The sequence below is a fragment of the Peromyscus californicus genome, unplaced genomic scaffold (assembly GCF_007827085.1).
Source record: "Peromyscus californicus insignis strain IS unplaced genomic scaffold, ASM782708v3 Scaffold_10__1_contigs__length_136768540, whole genome shotgun sequence".
Classification (NCBI taxonomy): Eukaryota; Metazoa; Chordata; class Mammalia; order Rodentia; family Cricetidae; genus Peromyscus; species Peromyscus californicus.
The window spans coordinates 66,216,928-66,238,188 of record NW_026294391.1 but is presented as its reverse complement, the minus strand read 5'-3'; the positions used below and the strand labels follow the sequence as shown (position 1 = coordinate 66,238,188).

General features: G+C 37.3%; 1 protein-coding gene across 4 annotated transcripts in view; it reads left to right on the top strand.

Moving 5' to 3' along the window:
- Positions 1–21,261, top strand: part of Rps6ka6 (ribosomal protein S6 kinase A6) — a 207,942-nt gene that overhangs the window by 166,128 nt on the left and 20,553 nt on the right. For all 4 annotated transcript variants that reach the window (XM_052734805.1, XM_052734824.1, XM_052734833.1 and 1 more), the window contains 7 exons: positions 565–695; positions 1,125–1,247; positions 6,992–7,081; positions 8,083–8,241; positions 10,786–10,947; positions 16,127–16,203; positions 17,999–18,116. In XM_052734805.1, the coding sequence (XP_052590765.1) occupies positions 565–695; positions 1,125–1,247; positions 6,992–7,081; positions 8,083–8,241; positions 10,786–10,947; positions 16,127–16,203; positions 17,999–18,116 (860 nt within the window). The remainder of the gene's footprint in view (positions 1–564; positions 696–1,124; positions 1,248–6,991; positions 7,082–8,082; positions 8,242–10,785; positions 10,948–16,126; positions 16,204–17,998; positions 18,117–21,261) is intronic.

Here is a 21,261-nt window from a genome sequence, read left to right as displayed (position 1 = left end):
TATGGAGAACGAGAAAATATGGAAGGTTTTCTCTGTTTTTTGTAAATTCCTTCACAGGCTAATAATTTTCTAGATAATAGTAGGAGGTAAAACATGAGCTATGCATTGGTTTGGTTTAGAATTTGATCTAATTTACTTTTAGTTACATCTGTTTCATGTACTCATTCAAGAAATATTGAATCCCTACTATGTGTTTTTTGGTAGTGAGGATGCAGCCATTAATAAAAATTATTGAGCCGGGTGGTGGTGGCGCATGCCTTTAGTCCCAGCACTCGGGAGGCAGAGCCAGGCGGATCTCTGTGAGTTCGAGGCCAGCCTGGACTACCAAGTGTGTTCCAGGAAAGGCGCAAAGCTACACAGAGAACCCTGTCTCGAAAAACCGAAAAAAAAAAATTATTGAACACATGAAACATGTCTGTCTACAAAGAATGAAGAGAAAGTATGAGTCATATTTATAGTATGTCAGACTGTGACATTTAGTGTTTCCTTTTTTAAAAAACTCTTGATATTGTAATCATAAAATTCTGCGTAATTCTAGTAAAATATAAACTTTTTAAATACTAGATTCTCCTGGTCTGCCAGCCAGTGCAAATACTCATCAACTCTTCAAAGGATTCAGCTTTGTGGCAACTTCCATTGCAGAAGAATATAAAATCACTCCTGTTACAAGTGCAAATGTATTACCAATCATCCAGGTAAATTCTGTATCATCATCACAATGTTTAGTTTCAGGATAAGTATTTCTCTCACTTCTTAATAATGGATGTTTAATAGTTATTAAAAGGTAATTTTTAATGACTTCATTTTATCAGTGTAACTGAGTTAAAGGTGTTTCTGTATGTTGGGGGGAGAGCAGATAGTAATTACCTTTAATTATATTTATATGTCTGTTTTTGGCAAGAAAGTGTCAGTTATTTATAAACTAGTAAATTCATCACATTGTTTTGGGATTTTAGAAAGCCTACAATATAGAGTTGTTTCAGAATTTATATAGGCGATTTTTAAATATTGGTAAAATTTCTAGAATTTTTGTATTTTTTAATCTTTAAGATATGTGATTATTAGGACAAAATGAAGCAAATGTGAAATTCATTATCCTTAGTATTTGTTTTTAAAAAAAACAGATAAATGGAAATGCTGCTCAATTTAGTGAAGTCTATGAACTGCAAGAGGATATTGGTATTGGATCTTACTCTGTTTGCAAGCGATGCATACATTCAGCTTCCAACATGGAGTTTGCAGTGAAGGTACTGTTTCTGAGCCTAATTTATTGTTTGCTATATGTAATTTGTACAGATTAGCTCATACCCAGTTTTACTGGAATAAGGAGGACCAAATCAGATGATGAGAAAACAGTTTATGATTTTATGTTTTCATTTTTAATATGTGCAAAGCTTCATTTTGGAGAAAGAGCATTATTATTTTGTTATTTTTTGTTTTCGGACTAATCTGTAGCATTCTATGTTAAGACTGAGCAACTGTAGAAATTACATATTATTTTAGTATAATCTTAATTAAAAGCAATATACTTGATCTAGCTTAGTTTTTTTTCTGTCAAATTTCCATTGTATGGAATTTTTTAAGGTTGAAACAATTAGAGAACGATGGTCTATAATTCTTAAGTATTTTTTAATAATATAACTCAATTGAAGGTTGGCATGGTGGTCCATACGTATAATATCAACACTGGAAAGTACAGGGATTGTCATAAGTTCAAGGCCAGACTGGGTTATATAATGAGTCCCAGCACCCCTTGGGCCATATAGCACAATCCATCTCAAAACAATAACAATAACATGATAGATAGATAGATAAACAGAATATTCCTTTCTTTCTCTATTTCTCTCTTACTCTCTCTCTCTCTCTCTTGCTCTCTTGCTCTCGCTCTCTCTTGCTCTATCTCGCTCTCTCTCGTTCTCTCTCTCGCTCTCTCTCTCGCTCTCTCTCACTCTCGCTCTCTCGTTCGCTCTATCTCGCTCTCTCTCTTTCTATCTCGCTCTCTCTCGCTCTTTCTCGCTCTCTCGCTCTGTCGCTCTCTCTCGCTCTCTCTCTCTCTCTCGCTCTCTGTCTCACTCTGTCTCTCTCTATCTCGCTCTCTCGCTCTTTCTCGCTGTTTCACTCTCTCTCGTTCTCGCTCACTCCTTCTCTCTCGCTCTCTTGCTCTCTTGCTCTCTCTCTGTCTCGCTCTCTTGCTCTCTCGCTCTCTCTCTATCTTGCTCTTTCTCAGGCTCTCTTTCTCTCGCTCTCGCTCTCTTTCCATCTCGCTCTCGCTCTTTCTCGCTCTCGCTCTCTTTCTATCTCGCTCGCTCTCTTTCTCTCTCTCTTTCGTTCTCTCTCGCTCGCTCGCTCTCTCTCGCTCGCTCTCTCGTGCTCTCTCTCGCTCGCTCGCTCTTTCTCGCTCTCTCTCGCTCTCTCGCTCTGTCGCTCTCTCTCGCTCTCTCTCTTGCTCTCTTGCTCTCTATCTCGCTCTCTCTCGCTCTTTCTCTCGCTCTCTGTCTCACTCTCTCTCTATCTCGCTCTCTCGCTCTTTCTCGCTGTTTCACTCTCTCGTTCTCGCTCACTCCTCTCGCTCTCTTGCTCTCTCGCTCTCTATCTCGCTCTCTCTCTCGCTCTTTCTCATGCTCTCTTTCTCTCGCTCTCTCTCTTTCTATCTCGCTCTCTCGCTCTTTCTCGCCCTTGCTCTCTATCTCGCTCGCTCTCTTTCTCTCTCTCGCTCTCTCTCACTCTCTCGCGCTCTCTCTCTCTCGTTCTCTCTCGCTCTCGCTCTCTCTCGTTCTCGCTCTCTCTTGCTCTCGCTCTCTTCCTCTCACTCTCTCTCGCTCTCTCTCGCTCTCTCTCGCTCTCTATCTCACTCTCTCTGTCTCTCTCTCTATCTCGCTCTCGCTCTTTCTCGCTGTTTCACTCTCTCGTTCTCGCTCACTCATTCTCTCTTGCTCTTTCTCGCTCTCGTTCTCTCGCTCTCTCTCTCTCTCTGTCTCTCTCTCTATCTCGCTCTATTTCGCTCTTTCTCGCTCTCTCTCTCGTTCTATCTCGCTCTTTCTCGCTCTCTCGCTCTCTCTTGCTCTCTGTCTCACTCTCTCTGTCTCTATCTCGCTCTCTCGCTCTTTCTCGCTGTTTCACTCTCCTTCTCGCTCGTTCTCTCTCGCTCTCTCGCTTGCTCTCTCTCACTCTCGCTCTCTCTCTCGCACTCTCTTGCTCTCGTTCTCTCACTGTCTCTCGTTCTTGCTCTCGCTCTCTCTCTCGCTCACTCGCTCTTTCTCGCTGTTTCACTCTCGTTCTCGCTCACTCGTTCTCTCGCTCTCTCTTTCTATATCGCTCTCGCTCTCGCTCGCTCTCTCTATCTCTCTCGCTCTCTCGCTCTCGTTCTCTCTCACTCTTTCTCGCTCTCTCGCCCCTGCTCTCTCGCTCTCTCTTGCTGTCTTGCTCGCGCTCTCGCTCTCTCTATCTCGCTCTCTCTCGCTCTTTCTCGCGCTCTCTTTCTCTCATTCTCGCTCTCTCTTGCTCTCTCGCTCTCTCGCTCTGTCTCTCTCGCTCTCTCTATCTCGCTCTCTCTCTTGTTCTATCTCGCTCTCTCACTCTTTCTCTCTCGCTCTCTCTCTTGCTCTCTGTCTCACTCTCTGTCTCTCTCTATCTCGCTCTCTTGCTCTTTCTCACTGTTTCACTCTCGTTCTCGCTCACTTGTTCTCTCTCGCTTGCTCTCTCTCGCTCTCGCTCTCTCTCTCGCTCTCGTTCTCTCGCTCTCTCGCTCTTGCTCTCGCTCTCTCTTTCTATCTCTTTCGCTCTTGCTCTCGCTCTCTCTTTCTATCTTTCTCGCTCTTTCTCGCTCTCTCTCGCTCTCTCTCACTCTCACTCGCTCGCTCTCTCTGTCTCTCTCTCTTTCTCTCTCTCACTCGCTCTCTCGCTCTCTCTCTCGCTCTCTTTCTCTCTCATTCTCTCTCTCGCTCCCTCGCTCGCTCGCTCTCTCTCGCTCTATCTCTCGCTCTCTCTGTCTCTCTCACTCTCTCTCGCTCTCTCGCGCTCTCTCTCTCGCTCTCTCGCGCTCTCTCGCTCTCTCGTTCACTCTCGCTCTATCTCGCTCTCTCTCTCGCTCTCTCTCACTGTCTTTCTATCTCGCTCGCTCTTTCTCTCACTCTCTTTCGCTCTCTCACTCTCTCGTGCTCTCGTTCTCTCTCACTCTCGCGCTCGCTCGCTCTCTCGTTCTCTCTCGCTCTCTCTCTCGCTTTCTATCGTTCTTTCTCGTGCGTGCGCTCTTGCTGTCTCACTCTCTCGCTCTCTCTTGCTCTCTTGCTCGCTCTTTCGCTCTCTCTTGCTCGCTCTCTCGCTCTCTCTATCTTGCTCTCTCTCGCTCTTTCTCATGCTCTCTTTCTCTCGTTCTTGTTCTCTCTCGCTCTCTCTTTCTCTCTCTCTCGCTCTCTCGTTCTCTCTCACTCTCACTCTCGTTCTCTCTCGCTCTCTCTCTCGTTCTCTCACTCTCGCTCTCGTTCTCTCTCGCTCTCTCGCTCTCTTTCTCTCACTCGTTCTGTCGCTCTCTCTTTCTATCTCGCTCTATCTTGCTCTTTCTCGCTCTCTCTCTCTATCTCGCTCTCTCTCTCGCTCTCTCGCTCTCTCTCTCTATCTCGCTCTCGCTCTTTCTCGCTGTTTCACTGTCATTCTCGCTCACTCGTTCTCTCTCGCTCTCTCTCTCACTCTCTCTCTCGCTCTCTCGCTCTTTCTCTCGCTCTCTTTCTATCTCGCTCTCTCTCGCTCTTTCTCGCTCTTGCTCTCTCTCTATCTCGCTCGCTCTCTTTCTCTCTCTCTCGATCTCTCGCTCTCTATCTCGCTCACTCGCTCTCTCGCTCTCTATCTCTCTCTCGCCCACTCACTCTCGCTTTCTATCTCGCTCTCTTTCTCATTCTCTCGCTCACTCGCTCTCTCGCTCTCGCTCTCTCATTCTCTCGCTCTTTCTCGCTCTCTCTCGCTTTCTTGCTCTCTGTCTCTCTCTGTCTCTATCTCGCTCTCTCGCTCTTTCTCTCTGTTTCACTCTCTCTCGTTCTCGCTCACTCTCTCGCTTGCTCTCTCACTCTCGCTCTCGCTCTCGTTCTCTTGCTCTCTCTCGCTCTTGCTCTCGCTCTCTCTTTCTCTCTCACTCTCGCTCTCTCTCTCGCTCTTTCTCGCTCTTTTTCGCTCTCTCGCTCTTGCTGTCTCGCTCTCTCTCGCTCTCTCTCGCTCTCTTGCTCGCTCTCTCGCTCTCTCTTGCTCTCTTGCTCGCTCTCTCGCTCTCTCTATCTCGCTCTTTCTCGCGCTCTCTTTCTCTCGTTCTCGCTCTCTCTCGCTCTCTCTTGCTCTCTCTCTCTCGCTCTGTCTCTCTTGCTCTCTCTTGCTCTCTCTATTTCGCTCTTTCTCGCTCTCTCGCTCTCTCTCTCGTTCTATCTCGCTCTCTCGCTCTTTCTCACTCGCTCTCTCTCTCTTGCTCTCTGTCTCACTCTCTCTGTCTCTATCTCGCTCTCTCGCTCTTTCTCGCTGTTTCACTCTCTCTCGTTCTTGCTCACTCTCTCTCGCTTGCTCTCTCACTCTCGCTCTCTCTCTTGCTCTCTCTCGCTCTCGTTCTCTTGCTCTCTCTCGCTCTTGCTCTCGCTCTCTCTCTCTCACTCTCGCTCTCTCTCGCTCACTCGCTCTCTCGCTCTCTATCTCTCTCTCTCGCTCTCTTTCTGTCTCGTTCTCTCTCGCTCACTCGCTCTCTCGCTCTTGCTCTCTCTCTATCTCTCTCTCTCGCTCTCTCTCGTTCTCTCTCTTGCTCTCTCTGGCTCTCTCTCTCTCGCTCTCTCATTCTCTCTCGCTCTTTCTCACTCTCTCGCTTTTTTGCTCTCTGTCTCACTCTGTCTCTATCTCGCTCTTTCTCGCTGTTTCACTCTCCTCGCTCACTCGTTCTCTCTCGCTCTCTCGCTTGCTCTCTCACTCTCGCTCTCTCTCGCTCTAGTTCTCTCGCTCTCTCTCACTCTTGCTCTCGCTCTCTCTCTTTCTATCTCGCTCTCGCTCATTCTCTCACTTTCTCGCTCTCTCTCGCTCTCTCTCGCTCGCTCTCTCTGTCTCTCTTGCTCTCTCTCTCGCTCACTCGCTCTTTCTCGCTGTTTCACTCTCTCGTTCTCGCTCACTCGTTCTCTCTCGCTCTCTCTTTCTATATCGCTCTCTTTCTATCTCGCTCTCGCTCTCTCGCTTGCTCTCTCACTCTCGCTCTCTCTCGCTCTCGTTCTCTTGCTCGCTCTCGCTCTTGCTGTCTCACTCTCTCTCACTCTCTCTCGCTCTCTGTCTCACTCGCTCGCTCTCTCTCGCTCTCTCGCTCTCACTCGCTCTCTATCTCGCTCTCTCGCTCTTTCTCTCGCTCTCTCGTTCTCTCTCTCGCTCTCTTTCGCTCTCTCTCTTGCCCTCTCTTTCTCTCACTCTCTCTCGCTCTTTCTCACTCTCGCTCTCTCTCACTCTCGCTTTCTCGCTCTCTCTAGCTCTCTCTCTCGCCATCTCTCTCTCGCCATCTCTCTCTCGCTCGCTCTCGCTCGCTCGCTCTCTCTCGCTCTCTTTCTATCTCGCTCTCTCTCGCTTTCTCTCTCTCGCTCTCTTTCTCTTGCTCTCGCTCTCTAGCTCTCTTGCTCACTCTTGCTCTCTCTCGCTCTCGCTCTCGTGCTCTCTCTCGCTTTCTCTATCTTGCTCTTGCTCTTTCTCGCTATCTCGCTCTCTCTCGCTCTCTCGCTCTCTCTCTCGCTCTCTCTCTCGCTCTCTCTCTCACTCTCTCTCTCTTTCTCTTTCTTCTGGTGTTTTTGAGATAGAGTTTTTCTATGTAACAAGTCTAGCTGTCCTGGAACTTGCTTTGTAGACCAGACTGGCCTTGAACTCACACAGATCTGCCTGCCTCCCTCTGCCTCCTGAGTGCTACTGCCACCCAGCCATAAAATAATTCTTTCTACTTGATAAAGGAAATCGTTTGACTGTTTTGGAGAATTTTCTCTGATCTGTTTCTTAGATCATTGACAAAAATAAACGGGACCCCTCAGAAGAAATTGAAATTCTGATGCGCTATGGACAACATCCCAACATTATCACTTTAAAGGATGTAAGTATTTTAAAATCTAAGTGTCACCTAAGTTAATAAAGTTATGGACTAGAACTTTATAACTGTGATACTTTTAATGCTATCCCGCCAAATCTCAATTTCCTACTTTCATTCTTCAGTGATTCAATACATGTATTCTCTTTTTAAAGATTTTAGGAAAGAACTATGATTGTTGATAAAAGAATATCCTAATAATCTGAATATATTCTGAATAGTTAACTCAGTAGTAATGCAACTAAAAATATTTTTCTCATCTCTATAAATATAAAGAAAATTGATTCTAGAAACTTTACTTTCTGGATTATAGAGTAATTGGCTGTAGAATTATGAATCATTCCTTGAAGGAAATAGTATTAGTCTGCAGTTTTGTAAAATAAACATGCAACACACATATTGATGTATATCTCTGAATAATGATTTTACATTAGAAATAGGCTCTTTTGTGAATATGCAAAACTATTAACCATCATCTTGATCAGTTTCAGATAATATGATATATAGTTTGATTTGTTATATGTGAACAGTAGTTTGTGTAGATACGTGTATATGTGAATGTATTAAAAACGTATCACATACCAAATAGAAATGTTTTTCTTATCTATTTCTTTTAATGCATTATTTGTTTATAATACCATACTAATCAATTAACTAATAAATGCTATGTTTACTCTCACAAAGATGATTGCTTTTGAAAAAGTATTTGTAATATAATTTGAAAAGTGTATACATGTTATGTGAAAAGAACTCCTTTATTTATGTGATTTGATGAACTCTCGAACCTCCACCCTCAAAACTCCATGTGTGATGTTATCTTACAGAACTGCACAGGGGATTGCTTTTCCAATTCTTTCTTCAGTGCAGCCTGTACTACATTAAGAAGAAAGAAATGATGTGTGTGCTTTGATTCTGGAGTTGTACTAACAAAGCAAACTGAATATAACTTTAAAAAAGTTAGAATAATGATTAAAAGTCATAATACCTTAAAACACATTCCTTTTTAGGTCTTTGATGATGGGAAATATGTTTACCTTGTTACGGATTTGATGAAAGGAGGAGAACTACTGGATCGTATTCTCAAGAAAAAGTGTTTCTCAGAACAGGAAGCTAGTGAAGTACTGTATGTAATAACAAAGACAGTTGAATATCTTCATTGTCAAGGAGTAAGTTATAATTGAATTCTTCCTTCAATTATGGAACCTATATTGTATATTTTCATACAGGATAGCCTAATAAGTTTTTGTTACAGTGAAGTTTATAGAAAGTGGTTTGAAATATATATATATACATATATATATATATTTCAAATATGTATATACGTGTGTGTGTGTATTAGGCTTGATAATTTCAAGGACAAGGTGAGGGGTGTGTGTGTGTGTGTGTGTGTGTATTATTAAGCCTAATCAAACTTTAAAGTATGAATCATCAAAGAAATATCCAAGCCAAGCCGGGTTGTGGTGGCTTGCACCTGTAATTTCAGCACATCGGTGGCTGAGGCAAATAAATGGTTAAAATTTGAAGCCATCCTGAACTACATAGTGAGTTCCCTGCAAGCCTAGACTTCTAAAAGCTAACAAGAATAAAAAAGAAATATTCACATGAATATCAAGTATTATTAGAATTATTCTATAACTGTTATATTCTAGCACCAAGAAGACTATAGATTCTCACCAACTGCCCTAAATTTGACAATAAGTTTTTATTCTAAACATTTGAAATATCAATATGTTAAATTTTGTGGAGAAGACTTATATATTTTTCTCACTTCATATATAAGGCAGAAGATGAAATAAAACAACTTATATTTGTGTATATTTTATATATATATATATATACTTTAAAAATAGGCAATAATTTAAAATGTTTAGCTTGAATCATTTGTAATTGAACAATACCTATGAAATATAAAGAATACAAACTGCAGTTCAGAATTGATAAAGTATAAATTATGTGTAAGCCCAACTTGTAAATAATAAAGTAATAATGTATGTGACCTAAGGATAAGACTTCAGTAGTTGGAAATAAATTGCATAATACTAAAGGAATACTATGATTCTAGTATAATTTAATTCATTGTCTCTCTTTGCAGTACTTTAAAGGATAATAGACTTTTTTGTAAACTAGAATTTTTAAAATATAATATGATAAACATCTACTGTTTGATTGATTTCTTTATAAATCTTGTTTTTAGAACACTTAAATAACATATTTTGAACAATTATACATGGCAGGCATTGTAAGCAAAGCACATTACAGATTTAAATACTAAGTAAGATTTTGCCTTTGTCTCTAAAGAGCATATATTGTTGTACATTGCTAAATAAAGGATATGATGACATCAGAGCTAGTAATACACCAAACAAGGAATTTTCAGTTCAATCTCAGCCAAAAATTATACTTAAAACAAAATAATAACCACTGGAGAATAGTAACAGGATATAAATATCTTCATAACTATATCACTGTAGGATGTAATCCATATTTATCTGAAAAGTAGATTGAATGGATAGTAGAAGCAGAAAAATCATCACATGAAGAATTCCAACAGTTTTACCAATTTATTTGGGTCTTCTTCATTGTTTCTATTTTTCTACTTAGTTTTCATTTTTTTCTTGAAAGTTTCATGCATTGTAAGACGTTTTCTTTTATTTAGTTGAGAATCTTTATAACCTATTAAAATTCTATAAATTATAACTTGGTTCATCTGAGACTCAGACCTAGAGTATTTTTTTTCTTGTGGCTTTGTTCTACTTGTGTTCTTTATGTGAATCAGATGGTTTGGGATTGTATCCTATGGTGATAGAAAGTAATGAAGATATTTATATTCTGTTACTATTCTCGAGTAGTTATTATTTTAAATACAATTTTTGGCTGAGTTTGAACTGAAAATTCCTTGCTTTGTTTACTAGCTTTGATGTCTTCATATCCTTTCTTTTCATATAAAGTCTTAAACCCTTTACAATTATTTTTGTTTTATGTTTCAGTGCTGGTTCTTTGCTGTGTAGTATTCCCCACTTTGATTTTGTTCTTTTCTGCTATATCTTTTCTGTTCTTCTCAAACAGAAAAACTATTTTTTCCAAATGAATGTGTACTACCTTGGAATATAATAGAGACTGCTCTTAGTTCTTAGTGTAAAAGCCACAGATATGAGAACCTACCCAAAACTCCCTCTGTTTCATCCTTCAACAAGATGTGTTACTTATCAGTGTCTCTCTGCTTTTCTAAATTCTCTTGGACCTGCAGGCTCTTAACTTTTGTACTGTATCAAGAGCTAATAGTTGGCATGAGGGAGGGGCATTGGATAAAACTTCAGTCTGTTTTATTCATAAGTAGAACCAATAATTGTAGATGGAAATACTTAACAAAGTTGGTAGATAATGAAATATCTACCTAGCAGAATACTTTTTTCATTATTTTTGATGCCATAGGTTGGGGAAATAATGGGAAGATTTTTTTCCTATAAACATATTAAATGTTTTAACAAAAATTTAGTTATACAAGGAGACCTTGATTTGGGGGATGTGGGGATGTGGGGTGGCTTGGGAGGGAGGGCTGGGAGGTAGGAAGAGGGAGGAGGTGGGATCTGTGTGTGGTATGTAGAATGAGTAGAAAATTTCTTAATAAAGAAAACTGAAAAAAAATAAGAAAAGAAATAGACTCAAGATCATGAAAAAAAACAAAACACATGTTTTCTTTTATGTTCAAGGTTGTTCATCGTGATCTTAAGCCCAGTAATATTTTGTATATGGATGAATCAGCGAACGCGGATTCCATTAAGATCTGTGATTTTGGGTTTGCAAAACAGCTTCGAGGAGAAGATGGACTTCTGTTAACTCCCTGCTACACTGCAAACTTTGTAGCACCTGAGGTATTCTTTAAGTTTTACTGTTTCCTGTGCATTGTTTTCCTTAAATTGAGTCTATGTGATGACAAATATGTCATGTTGTTTGGTGAAGCCAGGTAAAAGCAGACTTGTCTTTCTTCACAACTAGAAAACTCTTAAAATTTGAATTATAATAATTCATAATATAAAGTCAGGTAGTTACTAGCATCTAAAACAAACATACATCTTATAATCAGAGTAGTCTGTTCTATTAGGCAATATACTAATTTAGAACTCATATGATTTCACAACAGGGTTTCACTATATAGCTGTTACCATAGCTGTAACGCACAGCAAGTCTCTTCTCCTTGTCTCCTGATGGCTGGGATTACAGGCATGTGTCACTAAGGCTTGCTGAGAATCATGCATTTTACAACTGAGATACAGCTTTAGATTGCCTTTTGATTTGTTTTTAAATAGAAACATTGTTTTTTTTCCTGGTAAATCATCGTTGGGGGATGAAGAGTAAGGAAAGATAAGGCTGGAAAAGCTGAGGGGTACAGATTGCACATTTGGGAAGCTTTCTGATACTAGTACCTCCGGAAGCAGTAAAGACAAGATTGGTGAAAAATCAGTCAGGGATTGCATTGGCTATATAAAGTTCTTTATCACATTTGTTTATGACTCAGGAATTTTTATTAACGTGTTATAGATGTTGATAACCAATGGCAATTATTACATACTAATCCACATATCTAAAACTTGAAAAATTGAATTTGCCAAATCAGAAAAGTGTAATAAGATGATTTGAAAGTGAATTCTTATCTCATATATATTTTTTACAGTTTGTATCAAATAATTGATCATTTTAAGCAGATATTATATTTACTACCTGTAAATCTATATTTCAAATTAGCTATTAGGAAAATAATTTTCCTAAAATGAAAATATAGAAAGGTAACTTTATTAATGAACAATTCTCTTTTTATTTTTCTTAAATTTTGCTTTAAGATGCTATTATTGAGGTATAGATACAGTGTTTGCTTTTATAAGCTCTTTAAGATATGATTTGGCCTGTATCAAATTATACAACTGGTTTATTCTGTACTTTAATGAAACTCATAATATAATGAATGTACAATTTTTTTTTACCAAATTATACTGGGTAGAAACTATGGTTTTCAAAATTAAATCTGGGGCACATATTACCAAAGAGGTTATTTTATTTGGACTGCCCTCACATTTATGAGATAATACCTTGCACATAAAAAAAAAAGTTTAGTTTTTCTAGACTTTGTTTTTAATAGTAAAGAACAGAATATTTGAAATGTGGTATCTTCTGTTAAATATAAGGGACATAGTCACCATATATATTCTAAATAGATTCTTTAATGCAAATAATAATGTATTAAGTACTTATTTCAATGGGCAAATTGTTAATCTTGGCTTAATTTTGTATAGTTCTATTTTTTGTATTTTGTAGAAACTTACAAGAAAAAGTGTAGTAATGAATGTGTTCCCCCCAAAAAAAATTAAAATAAATAAACTCACAGTGTATGCATGTTTAGGTTAATGGTTAGGTAAACATTTTAAGATTAATGGTTAGGCAGTCATTTTAAATGAATATATGTACACAGTATGATACAGTACACTGCTGCTTTTTAATCCTAGCAGACTTCCATTGCAGTAAGACACTTTGTTTATTGTAATAGTGAAAATTTTCAGGTGGGCTTGTGGAGACCGCTTCTCCACAACTGGCATTTGAACTACCTTTGGCTCGCACTTGTGTGTTTTGAGTGCTTTGAAATATTTTATCAAGTCCTAAAGACCATGCCAAAAGTTAGTAAATATTTCTAAATTGTTTTAAATGAAATACATTATTCTTTTTAAATTCAGATTCTGTCAAAATATAGTATCAAATTATATATATGATAGTCATTTTAAAATGGAATCATAAAGATTGAAATAGCCATACAAGTATTTTAAGAAATAATAAAATTTATAGGGCTGTACTTTCATAATTTCATCACAGTACATAAAGAATCCTGGTTTTATAAGAAAAATCACTGGTTATTGCAATTTTAACAACAATAAAGAAATAATATTCACTCAGTTTTGGGATATGTATCACTTCAACCAACCTCTTATGTTTTACTTCATAGATATGCATTTCTTTATACTTGCCTCACTAAAATTAAAATATCCTCCATTATTTACTTTTATAAAAGCAAAACCATGAATATTATATTATCTGACTGATATTAAATGTGTAATGAAGTCTTAGAATGGTCATGAATTAATCAAACTTAAAACAAATTTGAAGAATGATAAATTCACAACTTCTGATAATATAGTATTGAAATTACCTTACTTTCCTCTGGCCTGTGGGGTCATATGTTTTGTATAGAATATGAATTAAACTTAGTGCAAAGGGAATAAGAATGTCTATATATTACCTGGTGCAGACTTGCAAAACCAAATGAAAGAGAGACTTATGGAACTGACTACTTTAATTGTGACTTTTATTCTCAGTTTATCTTGATCCAAGTGAAGAGATATAAAATGCAGGCTGACTACCATCCTCATTCATTAATTCTGCCAGCATGGCTTGTTTCATATAGTCATTATTGTAGGACATTGAAGACTAATCATAGAACAAAAAATATTGTCTCATTGTAGTCTCTTTTTACCCACACAGAATGTATTTAAGTATGTAGGAAATCAAAAATGAGATTTGGATGATAAGCTATAACATTGTGACACCAACTGCCCAGTTGTGCTCTTCTCATAGCTTAGAAAAGATATAGAAATACTGGACCTTTTGTTTAAAGCCTCAGGCTTCTGGATTTAAGCAGTCTTTCTACCTCAGCCTCCCAAGTATCTAGGACTACTACTGCTGCTGTGGCATGAATATGGGCAAGCAGAGCCTAAAATGAGACAGACTGAAGTCTCATGGAGTAGCCCATTTTTATTCAGAGCACCAGACAACTTACATTCTAAGGATTAAGCAAGGTCAAATGAGCAAAGGTCACATGAGTTTAGGCTGTATACTGTCACAAGGATAACCTATGTTTGGAAACCTCATTCTGAATAATAATGGGTAAGATATGGGTAATCTAAAGTAAACGCACTTCTATTTACTGCACCTGGGAGGGGCAGGAAGGCATATGTTACAGAGAAACAGAGGTTACAAGACTTTTGCCTTGTTTCCTTGGAGTTTCCTCACAAGCTCTCAGAGTCCTCCTCATGCAGCTTCATTCATGGAACATGAAATACAAATATGAGTAGGCAAAGTGAGTAAACATGGAATGCCTAGAACTGTTAAGAGGCAATGAGAAATGAGAAAGACTACAAGAATAAAAACAGTGCATTCATTAGGGCTTCTCTAGTCCAGAGCATAGCAGTTTTACACATGTGTCCTTCATTTCTTCTAAGAAAATGTCACATTTAGCCAAGACTGGCCTGGAACTCTCCCGGATTTTGCCTCTACCTTATTGCAAGGATTAAAAGCATGCATCCCATTCTTAACCAAATGTGTGTTCTTATATAAATAAATGTATTCATTGGAATTGTAAATATATTTTAAGCAAGTTACTTATTATTTATGTCTGATAATTGTGAAAGCCAAAACTACAATATTTTTAGCCTTTTCTAGATGAAAAGACCATGTTGATGGTTATGTAGCCTTCGGTGTTAATGAATTAATAATCTTTAAATTTAAATTTTGTTTCTTATGCCATAGGCTTTAGCAGTGTATTTAATTTTTTAATTTAAAAAATGCCCTCATTTTATCTTTTTCTTCCATTTTTAAAAACCTTACATTGATTTGTTTATTCTGTGTGCTTGTGTGCATGAGGAGAATGCACAGCATGGCATACATGTGGAGGTCGGAAGAGTAAGGATCAAACTCAGGTTATCAAACTAGGCATCAAGCACCTTTGCTCACTGAGCCATCTTACTATCTCCTCATCCCTTTGTTTTTCTAGCAAATGCTGTTGAGGTTCATAGAGAGCTCTTACATTAATTTATAGTAAAAATAGTTTTTCTTTTTATTAATACTGGCCCTCAAACAAAAGTAGTTACACAAATTATTGTATAAATAGTAGTAAAGCTGCTGGGAATTTACCAGAAATATTCTGCTTTTTTTCAAGATACCAGCCTTGTGTCTCAGAGTATCTCAGAAGATCACAACTTTTCTTATCTTGTTTTATCATTTTTATTACAAATTTATACCCACATTACATAGATATAAATCATAATTAGAGTTCATTGTTGTATAATGTGTAGTCCTTTTACAAAATATTCGTACACACACATACACACACACCACTAGCAAAGAGTGATCAAGCCAGATGCGATGACTCATATCTGATGTAATAATCCCAACACTTGGGATGTTGAAGCAAGATGATTGCCACACACTTAAGAGCAGCATGGACTATAATAATGAGTCCTCAGTCATTCTGGGCTTTAGAAGAAAACCCTATCTCAAAAAACAAAATGAAGCAGTTTTCATAGATACTGAAAGCACTGCCTTTGAATAAGAATGCCTGTTCTACAGTACTGACCAGTTTTGTGGTGTTTGGCCAGTTACTTAACATTTCCCTCAGGCTCATCTTTAGAATTGGAATAATATCTAACTCATAGAGTCAGTATCACAATTTTTTTTAAGATTTATTTATTTATTATGTATACAGAAGAGGGCACCAGATCTCATTACAGAAGGTTGTGAGCCACCATGTGGGTGCTGGGAATTGAACTCAGAACCTCTGGAAGAGCAGTGGGTGCTCTTAACCTCTGAGCCATCTCTCCAGCCCCAAGTATCACAATTTTAATACCTCAGTAATATTTATAGTTCCATCAAACACCTGTACATATCAGCTTTAAGTTTAGGTGTCTGCATATCCAATTTGAAATGAGAAGAATGAAAGCTTGTTGAGGTCAGGTTTTATGTCTTACAGGGTTGTTGTTTCTTGTGTGTAGTTCATATAACTTTACCAGCTTATAGTAACCCCAGGTTATGCTGTGTTTACTGATTGGAGAATATTTTACCTTTACCCTTAAAGGATATAAAATAACATAAAAATTTAAGAAATTGTTTTTTTTATTTTTATATTATTAATACTTATGAAATTATTAGAATGCAGACAATATTCCAGTGTATGAAGAAATCTGAGGTTATATATTAAGTAATAGTTCATACTTTGTGTAATTTTTTTCATAGGTTCTCACTCAACAGGGGTATGATGCTGCTTGTGATATTTGGAGCTTAGGAGTCCTTTTGTACACTATGTTGGCTGGGTAAGATATTTATCAACTCTTGTTATTTGAACTTTACTGAATATTTTCATCCAGAAGAGTACAGAATAAAATAATGTAAGACATCCTATTAATATTTTCAAATCTATAGTTTTTACTTGTAAAATAAGATACAGAAATAGAAAAGTTTTCATATAGAATAGATGCTTTAGAATAAACCTTTTATTTTTATATTAAGTGCTTTACTTTTTAATAGACTTACTAGACGATAAAGTAGATGCGTCTTATAATAGGAGCATGTCCACTGGACTTGTTAGTATTGAGTAAATAATTTTATTAAAAAAATCGCTTTAAGTCTGGGCAACAAAGATTTAGTAAAATGATTGATAAAAATATAATACTTAACAATATTAACCTAGAGAAGCATGCATGTACATGTCCACCAGTAATAGAACAAGGATAAGCTCAAAACAGTTGTAATAATTAGACTATGTTAATGTTTATAATTTATAGTTAATGAAAATGATAGTTTACTCTTAATAGAGAGCAGCACTTTTATTTAAAAGTGAATATTTATGGTTCTATATATTATTCTGATTTTTTTTAAAAAAGGAATGTTTAACTTGTAACTATCAGCTAGGTGTGACATTTTAAATATTCAACTGCTATATAAAAACAAATATATTAGTAGCATAAAGTGATGTTAAACAGTTAATTGGCTGTGCATAATTGCATATATCAGAATTTTAAATATTATAAGCTCTTTATAGAAGAGTATACCTTGTCATATATAGTCAATATTATAGGTTTTAGACCATGGGATATAATTGCTTGCTGCTTTTAAATGTTTGCTTTATAACTAAACAAGAAATTATTATATATAAATATATGTTTGATATTATCTAAACCCAATTGTTAGATGAAGGAATGAAAAAATTACTGCATAAAGCTATCTCCTAATACTTTTAACCGTAAATCAGCTTTCCGATTCCCAAGTATAAAGAAATTTCAGTTACATCTAATAAAGTTAAACAAAAATGATCACTTTTGTCAAGTTAAGTTTTAAAATCCACCTTAAATGTATGAATCTCTTTTCAGCCCATGAATAATTTTATGTACATAATTCAGAGGCTGTGGTTTTTATTACATTGACATCAATATTAAATAATAGGTATTAACTGAAAATTGTAACTTGTTTACACTAATAATAGTCATAAAAATAAAATGTTAGCTGGGCGGTGGTGGCACATGCCTTTAGTCCCAGCACTCAGGAGGCAGAGCCAGGCAGATCTCTATGAGTTCGAGGCCAGCCTGGTCTACAGAGTGAGATCTAGGACAGGCACCAAAACTACACAAAAACCCTGTCTCAAAATAACTGAATGAATGAATGAATGAATGAATGAATGAATGAATGAATAAAATGTTAATGAATAAGCTGAATTGGCACAATAAATACATTATAAATATGGAAGAATTAAAACTTCTTCATAGTAGATACATTTCCTTGCTAACTTAAGCCTATCAAAATAGAATATTGGTGTTTTATCATGGTCTCATTATAATACTGTATGTTTATATAAAAGTCCACCCTTATTTTGCATTTACTAGCTGATCAAAGGAAGCCAAGAAGTAATCAGCAAGATTCTGTACTTCATTAAATATTAGGATTAAATTCATTGTTTGAGATACATGATTTCATATTAACAGTAAAGGGAAATATTAGGTAATGCTCTTGACTCCTTGTCATCTTTGTATATAGACTTATAGTCATCACTTTTAATTATGTATAAAATGTACCTTTGCTTCTCATGTTTATTAAAATCTATTTTATTAACAGCTACACTCCATTTTCCAATGGACCCAATGATACTCCTGAAGAAATACTCCTGCGTATAGGCAATGGGAACTTCTCTTTGAGTGGTGGAAACTGGGACAATATTTCAGATGGAGCTAAGGTATAAATCATAAATATGTTCAGTTTTACTGTGTTCATGTTAAATTATTAAAATCCAGAAACTATATCCCAATGTCTATTCTTTTTTTTTTTTTTTTTTTTTTTTTTTTTTGGTTTTTCAAGACAGGGTTTCTCTGTGTAGCTTTGCGCCTTTCCTGGAACTCACTTGGTAGTCCAGGCTGGCCTCGAACTCACAGAGATCCACCTGCCTCTGCCTCCCGAGTGCTGGGATTAAAGGCGTGAGCCACCACCGCCTGGCCCCAATGTCTATTCTTATGTTGTCATGTCAGTATTTAATTTTTTTATTTGTTGAGATTATAATTACTTGATTTTCCCTTCTCTTTCTTATGTCCAACTTGGTAGTCGGAAGTTTTCCTGTGTCCCACCCAGTCCTGAAGCCACTCAGACCCAAGTAAACACACAGAGGCTTATATTAATTACAAACTGGATGGTATATCGCTCAAGTTTCTTACTAGCTAAAACTATCGTAAAAATATCTTAAATTAACCCATTTCTATTAATCTATGTTTTGCCAAATGTTCTGGTCTGCTGGCATGTTATTCTTGGGGCGACAGGCTGACTTCTTCCCTGCCTTTCCTTTCTCCTCCCACTGTCTCTCTTGGATGTTCCTGCCTGGCTTCATCCTGCCCTACCATAGGCCAATGCTGCTTTATTTATCAACCAATCAGAGCAACACATATTCTCAACATACAGAAAGACATCCTAGAGCACAACACCTTCCATTTAACTCTTCTCTTTTAAATTCATGGCCTCTTTTTCTTTAAGTGTTGGTGATCTTGGTTGTGGGGTGTGTGTGTGTGTGTGTGAAAATTAACCTGCTCAGTCTGTATAATGTTACCTGTGTGTATATTTTCAGGGCTGAGCATCTGGTATTGGATAACTAATTGGTGTGCTCTTCTCTGGGAACTAATTTCTCTTGCTCAAAGCATTTCTTTGTTGCCTGTAGTTCTTGGATAGGGTTAAGTTCTTGTGAGTTTCTCCTCTTCCATGTTAGCATGTCTCTTGGTGTCATTCAGTTAAGGACATATTGGGGAGCCGTGTTGGTGAGATTTTTTTTTTTGGTTGTAGCTTCTGTTACACATCACATATACCAAATGAACTTGAACAGAAATATTTGATCAAAACTGAAAGCTTATAAATTGTTACTATGTACAGCTGGTGAGTTTGCCATCTGAGTATTGTGAAGTGAATAGAAAATCTGCTGTGCTTTTGTTTTAATATAGGTTGTAAAGCTTACTAAAAGTGCATATAGATGAGAAAAAATTTCAGGGCTTCAGTTTAGATGAATTTATTAATTTTGTTGATCATATTTTCAATGTTTTCTTAAGTGTAAATACCCAGCTGATTATACATGATTATTCTTTGTTATAGTTTAGTATAATTTTTCAAAAACTGGCCAATAATATGAAAGTTTTGTCCAATGGGGGTGACAGCTAATCCTGGTACATTCAGTTGAGGCAGGACCAAGCCCCTATCCCCTTCCATCAAGGCTGAGCAAGGTGTCCAACCATAGGTAATGAGATCCAGACAGCCAGATCATGCACCAGGGATAGATCCTGATCATCACTGCCAGGGGCCACTCAAACAGACCCAAATATACAACTATGCAGAAGGCCTAGTCCAGTCCCATGCAGGCTCCATAGCTGTCAGTCTAAAGGCTGGAGAGATGGCTCAGCCGTTAAAGGCTAGGCTCACAACCAAAAATACAAGAGATTTTACTTTATTCATAATTGCTATAACTTATTGCTACCAATATTGAATGCTTGCTATATTTATGTGATGGGCTTGTTCCCCAATACCACATGAAACTGAACATGGTGGCACATGCCTCTGTTCCTATCACTAGGTAGGTAGAAGAAACAATAGAGAAGTTCCAGGTCATCCTGAACAGGATGACCTTGGTATATGAAAGTTCAAGGCTAGCCTAGGGCATATGAGAATCTGTTTCTAAAATGAAAGCAGAGAAACAAAAAATAAAGTTGTAGTAATTATTTAAATTTGCCCATCAGTTTTTTAGTATAATAGGGGAAGGATGAAAAGTCATCCAGACTAGCAATTAAGACTTAGGATGGTACTTAGATTGCATTGCCTGACTATGGCTTAGTAAGTTTGTGACTTTGAGACTGTTGTCGAATCTACTTGTATGTCAGTTGCCATATCAAAAAGTGATGTTAGTAGTACCTACCTCAGGGTTTTTAGAAAGATTAAATACCTTATATATGTTATATCAGAATTGTATGTACTTCAAAACAGGTTGCATATGTGACACTTAGTAAATGCTCAAGTGTTTAGTGAGAATATGATTGTAGTATGCTGTATGGCAGATAATCAGCAACTGAGAGCCTTCTGAGTAAAATTTAAGCCAGTACATTTCAATATTTGCAGACATGCCCCTCCTAAAATTATTCTTCATTGCTTTATTTTTGTCACTATCTGTACCATTCAAAAATCCTTCAAAATCCCTGGGCAAGTAGAAAAGTTCAGATCAGCTTTAATGAGCAGATGAAGGTTTTGTTTTGTTTTCCCTTGTGAAGTTTGAAGTCTGTGTAGGCGATTTGTGTGTTGAGGTATACTTTGGTGATTAAAAGTAAAGAGACACATCCGTTAAAGGTCAAGAATGTTTTCTTTTCATTGCTTAGTATTTTCATTATAATATAAGATGGAAAAGTTCTCTCTGATCATATCCATGGGGATTTTAAATGTTTCTTGTATTGGATATATGTATCTTTCCCACTATTTAATTTTTCTGCTGTAGTTTAATTTAATAGACTTTCAGTCTTTTTAGTTTAGGTATCTTTTCCTTTCTCTATGTCATGGATTGATTTTCAGGTTCAGTCTCTTGAAAGTGTGGCATGAATACCTCTTTCTGTTCTGTTAATAGATATCCTCTTAATGAACAGCCTTCTATCTCCTTTTAGACAATGTCTCACTATGTAGTTCTAGGAAGCCTTGAACTGACAGAGATCCTCCTTCTTCTACCTCCCAAGTGCTGAAATTAAGGCCAAACAGCCTTCTCTTCAAAACCCAATCCCCATTACCACTCAGCGGAGAGAAAACAGACAATAGTAATTCAAAAGCAAACCAAGTGTTTAAATGTAGAAAAAAAACAATTAGAAGTATCAATT